A 5,527-nucleotide genomic window follows, 5' to 3' on the forward strand; every position below is an offset into this window, starting at 1 on the left:
CTCATCTGATTCTAAACTGACTCCTCAGCAATACAGGTGTACATGAAACATGCTCTCCAAAGCATTGACATTATTGGAAAACACTAAATATCAGGGCATTCCATCCCTCCATTGCCTCAGACTAGAGTGAATCAACTACATAAACAGATTTGCTGGAAAAAAGCCTCACCTTATCAGCTTATCCTCTAGCATTCTTATCCCACACTGAGGTGAAGCAAGATTCCACTTCTACCAGCTACAATACAATAACTTATTAACTGGTCTGAAAAGACTTTATTAGCATCATAGAATAGAAAATTATCAAGATGACTCTTCCCCAGATCAGCAGTATATACTCTTCATAGAGTCTTTCAGTACTCAATAACAGGTAAAAAATAATCTTAAAGTTTAAAAGGGCACAGACCTTCACTTGCTTCTAAATCAAATCAGAGCTCACAAAAATAGTAACCAACATCACTTATACTTACGTCTTTTTTCATCCATAACTTTAAAGCAGCAAGTAAAGCCTTCACTCCTTGCACTAAATAGCTTGGAGGCTGGAAACCATCTTCCCTTAGTTCTAAAAAGGATACAGATACCAATTTAGAAAACACACTAAGAGTGAAAACAACAGAATGATACCTACCCTTCAGCCAATAAAGTTGCCTTTATGCAACAACACAAAAAAGGCACAATTATACAAGCAAATGAAACACAACATCTTGTATTTGCGTGCATACTGTAACAAAAGCACCAACCCAATCCTAAAGTGATTCTGCACAAAATCATCTTTTTTTTTTTTAACTTATTCTTGCATGAATTGAGGGTCATTTACAACATACTCAAAGTCAATTAGAACAATACAGACCTAAAATACAGAATGAGAGAAAACATATTTGAAGAAATTTCTTTTTCACTTCTAGTGAAACTTCTATTTCACTCCAATACTTTAGAAGGATGTGGGGTGTATCTCTATAGTAGAATTCCTGTTGCTTATTCCCATACATACAGCAAATGGTTCACACTAGCACACCTCCACTCCCCAAACATTTTCTGTCACCCTTCCAAGCATCACAGTTCTCCCTCACACAGTTTACATCATTTTTCCTCCTAAAATCAAAGGAGGCAGGGAGTGGAAATCACTCTGTTATAGAAGCTGCTCTTCTTAAGAAAGCTGGTGCTCCCAAGTGATTGCAATTCCTTTTCAATTTTCTGTTTTCCATCATGGGGTAAAAAAAGAAGGGAAAAGACAAATCCTTCATTAAAGAGTCAAAACTAGTTTGCAACTTCTCACCATGTTCCTGACAAATATTTCCACTTCTCAGTAGGAAATGGACCAACACCAGAAATATTTGGCTCATTTTATTCCCTTAAAAGAATACACTAATTCTTATGGATAATGTATTAGACTGCTGGCAGAAAAAGGGAAGTTCTGTTACTAAACAGCTGTTCTTCCCTTGAAGATGCCTCCTACTTGCTAAAGGGTAGGAGAAGGAGTGGAAGGCCTTACAGGAATTCAAGTCTGGTTTCCCACCTTAAAGTTTCCTCTACTCACACAACAGCAGTATAATGTTCTCCATTATCAAGAGAGAGAGAGAGAGAGAAGAAAAAAAAAACAAACAAACAAAAAAAAAAAAACCAACAACAAACCCAGATATATGTATATCTCTTAAAACAAAACAAGGATTACCTTTCAATGTTTCCAGTAAGTTTTTGGCCACAAACCAACAGATGGCTTCAAAGAAAGGAAATTTGAAAAGATCCGGGGTTTTTAGCCTCTTCTCCATTTCATAACACCTGAATAAATAAAAACATTACAAAACACGAATGTTTTAATTATCAAATTCATTATTCAACTATGTAACCATTCAAATTGACACAATGTACAAAATAAAATAAAATAACCATGGCCATGATAAATAAAAGAAGTCAAGTACCACATAGTTAAATCCCAACAAGACCACAGAGAAGACTGAACTCAGGTCTCATCCAGGCTCTGACCTTATCAAGTTTGACTGCGTCACTTCTAAGAATAAAGTTGGACTTCATAAAACTAGGATACAAACCCAATGTGTGATCTTTTAATAGATGGAATTTTATCAGGATTCCACTGTAATAAATAAAAACAATATGTTTAGAAGACAGCTCTGCATCTTGGACAAAAACTAAATACAGCTGCCCTTAGAGCAATGCTGACTTGAGGATGCTCGTTTCAACGCAGTGTCTCACACCTGGGCTTGCTCAGTTTCACGTTACTCACTTTTACTAATCTCCAAAGTAGAGTTTTTCTTTCTTTTTTTTTTTCTTTTATTCACTTAAATTCTTGCATATCCTTCAGTTTGCTTTTGAAACAAACTTTGCAGAAGTGAAATAAAAGTATGTGCTTGAAACAGTCTAACTGAAAATGACACTATTGTCTGTTTGAGAGCCTGTACTGATTTCATCCTGGTTAAGAGCATGAGGAAAAATACCTATTAAAAGAATATCCTACTTATGGAGAAAAAGGTATAGGAAGAGCTGAAACTAACCTGAGCTGCATGCCAATATTGAGGTTGTGCAAAAAGTTTCCTCCAAAAGCCATACAATCCTGAGATGTGAGCACAGCGTGAATCCAGCCTGAAATGACAGATTCTGAAACTTAATACATGCATACAAATTATTCTAGGATTGTTTTTAAATACATGTGTAAGTAAAAATATTGTACTTGGAAATAATTTTTTATTTCCAAGTAATCAAATTTGTGTTCTGTGCTGGGAACAAGTAATCTAAATTTTAATAACATGGAATTTACAGTGTTTAAGAAATCTATTGGAACTGTAGTTGTGTGAAGGGGTCAAGAGCAGATTAAGACATCTTTCATGGGGAGGGTGGGGTGAGGAATGCAAGGCTGCCAGTGATTTTCAAGTAAAAATTCCCAAAAGTTTTCCCTCCAATCAATAAAAATAAGCAAGTCGGTAGAGGAAAAAGATAGTAAATAAATTATAAAGTCATAAAAATATAAATTATATTTTTTCAATATTTACATCTTGCTTACAGTAACTGAGCTGTTTGCACAATATAAATAAGTCATTTAGCAATACTGAAGTTTCTCATATAGGATTTCAGAAGTAGTTCCATTAAGTATTCTAAACACAGTCATCCAGAAATTATCATCAGTTTAAAACCCAGTCTAGGCACTCTGACTGTATCTACTTGTCACATAATTGAAATATTGTCCTTGTGAACTCCACTATTCAATACAGCAAAGCACAACCAACATTATGCTATCAATCTAGCCGATTACTACTGGATAATTTCAAGTAAGTACACAAAAGAACATATGATACTAGCTTCCCAATTAAAAATAGTTACCTTTAAAATTTATACAATGTAGCTTTCATGTAAATAAACTACAAATAGTTTCTTCTTTCCAGATTTTTTTTTTTTCTAATTTTTTTTACACATACAGGTGATCTTTTGACAAAAGATGATCTGGCCATACATTTGCAGATTATTTCATGGTTTGACTGAGTGTAAGCAAGATACACAAATCCAGGAAGCTCCCCAACTTGAGGCAACATCAGACCAAATCACAAGCAACTACGTATTGCAAAGTACCATTAAACCCATGCCCTAATTCAGTTAAGAACAACCAGTTCTAGCTGTTGTGGCAACACACGTAAGACCTGAAACCTAGCAACTACACTAAGTAACATGTCTACTGTGCAGCCTGGGAAGGAAGTTATCGAATGGTATATGAGAGAATGTTGAATTCAACAGTATGTGCAACCTAAGAGGCCTTCTTAATTAATATTTTGCATTGTTCAGTTTTACTTCTCTTCTTTGAGAAGTGCAGTGCAATGAAGATTGCCTTGTATTACCAGCTGCATTTTTCATTTGTTAACAAGGTTTCAATTTTTCACTCTTAGCATCATCATCACAGTAGATTAATACCTCTGACTCTCCAAGGAATATGTGTATTTCAATCCTTTAAACACACATCTCCCCAGACACTGACAAAACCAACAACAAAGCCTTGTCACTGTTGCATCAACACCAAGGATTTTTATGGTATACCTGTATCAACTAAAGGATTTAAATTTTTTACATTCCATCTTGATATTTTTATTCTGTAGTTTTGATCAAGGTCTATGCAATAAGGCAAGAAAATTTGGTGTAGACCACACAGAATTTCTGGAATAATATTTAAATAATTCTCAAGAGCCTCCCAGCAGGTGCTATTCATCTACATGCAAGATTAATTTTAAATCAGAAGTCTACTCTGAACACATTCCAGACATTATAAAATAATTATGACGTTCACTAGCATCAGTGCAAGCAGGAGCAGCAAAAGTGGTTTTCAGTAGAGATCAGGGTATTTTTTTTAATCAGTCTTACAGAATTTCTCATTTTTTAAACACCTGTCTTGAAACTTGGTTTTGGTTCTTGCACTATACTCCACCATATGTATATCAATATGTAGATGTGTGTATACACACATGTACATTAAAAAGCATCATTTTATCTGTACACACACAAATACAGATACATTAGAAATTATCATTTTATGATACTTTTATTTTTGGTCACATTATCGTGAGAACACAGAATGAGCTGATTACTTGGGAAGCAGTAACTATTTTCAAGATCTGAGTGTCACATTAAAGTTCTTCATTCTGTAATTCTGCATCCCATGTTCACAGACATATGACCTTACACTTAGATAAATGGAAAATTAATGTCATCTCTTGCCAAAAATACATGGTTTTAAAAAGCTCTGGGTGTTCAGAAATGTTAAGTGCATATATAGCTCCTTATCACGTAGTATTTATTCTGCACAAGCCATGAACTAGAACACTAAACACTAAACCTCACAGGTAGAGAACTGAGCTATGAGAAAAATGTAGTAGTCTGTCTAGGAAGTCCATGACAGAACAAGGTACTGAACATAATCCTCAAAGCTTATTCCAGAAGTAGAATCATGCACCATTTCCCTTTTATGTGTATTTAAAGCTTCCTCCCCCAAAAAAGGGAAGATAGTACCCAGTACAAATCTTTAATAATAAAATAATGAAAAGTATTTATATGGATGGGCTGGATAAGTGAAAATACAAGAAATTAACCGGCACTCACTTTAATAAATAAAACCATATTTTGACAATAAAGATATCTAAGTTTATGGTATTTGTGAGTTTGGAGGGATAGGGGTGGTGTGTTTTGTTTGGAGGATTTTTATGTGGTTTTTTTAATAGATAAAGAAGTTTAATTGCCTTAGGTGTTTTTAATTTCTTAAAAACATCCTGTAATTCATCAGATGCTATTAGTTGACAGGTACAAGAAATATTATTAAAGAAAATGAGAAAAGATTATGTCTCTGCATAATTTTTAAAGGAATCTGCTGAAATGAATTTATGAACTCTACAGTTTCATAAAACTACAAATATCCTTTTATTTTTAATAAAAGGAATTAACACATGAATTCAATTCTATATTCTCCCATTTTATTTAGGGACACTTTCATTTTGATTTAGAGCGCCTCCACAGGCTCCACTACAGTTTAGATTTCCTG

The 5,527-nt window shown here is 34.2% G+C and overlaps 1 protein-coding gene across 1 annotated transcript in view; it reads right to left on the reverse strand.

Annotated features, from left to right (window-relative positions):
• Positions 1 to 467: 467 nt before the first annotated feature.
• LOC104531820 (lysine-specific demethylase 7A-like) overlaps positions 468 to 5,527 on the reverse strand; it is a gene marked incomplete at its 3' end in the record, with an annotated part of 29,872 nt that continues 24,812 nt past the window's right edge. Inside the window, exons 9-11 of the mRNA XM_010176827.2 lie at positions 2,508 to 2,595; positions 1,670 to 1,776; positions 468 to 559 (exon numbers count right to left, since the gene is read on the reverse strand). Of these exons, the coding sequence (XP_010175129.2) occupies positions 468 to 559; positions 1,670 to 1,776; positions 2,508 to 2,595 (287 nt within the window). The remainder of the gene's footprint in view (positions 560 to 1,669; positions 1,777 to 2,507; positions 2,596 to 5,527) is intronic.

This window comes from Antrostomus carolinensis, unplaced genomic scaffold (assembly GCF_000700745.2).
Source record: "Antrostomus carolinensis isolate BGI_N321 unplaced genomic scaffold, ASM70074v2 scaffold14331, whole genome shotgun sequence".
Classification (NCBI taxonomy): Eukaryota; Metazoa; Chordata; class Aves; order Caprimulgiformes; family Caprimulgidae; genus Antrostomus; species Antrostomus carolinensis.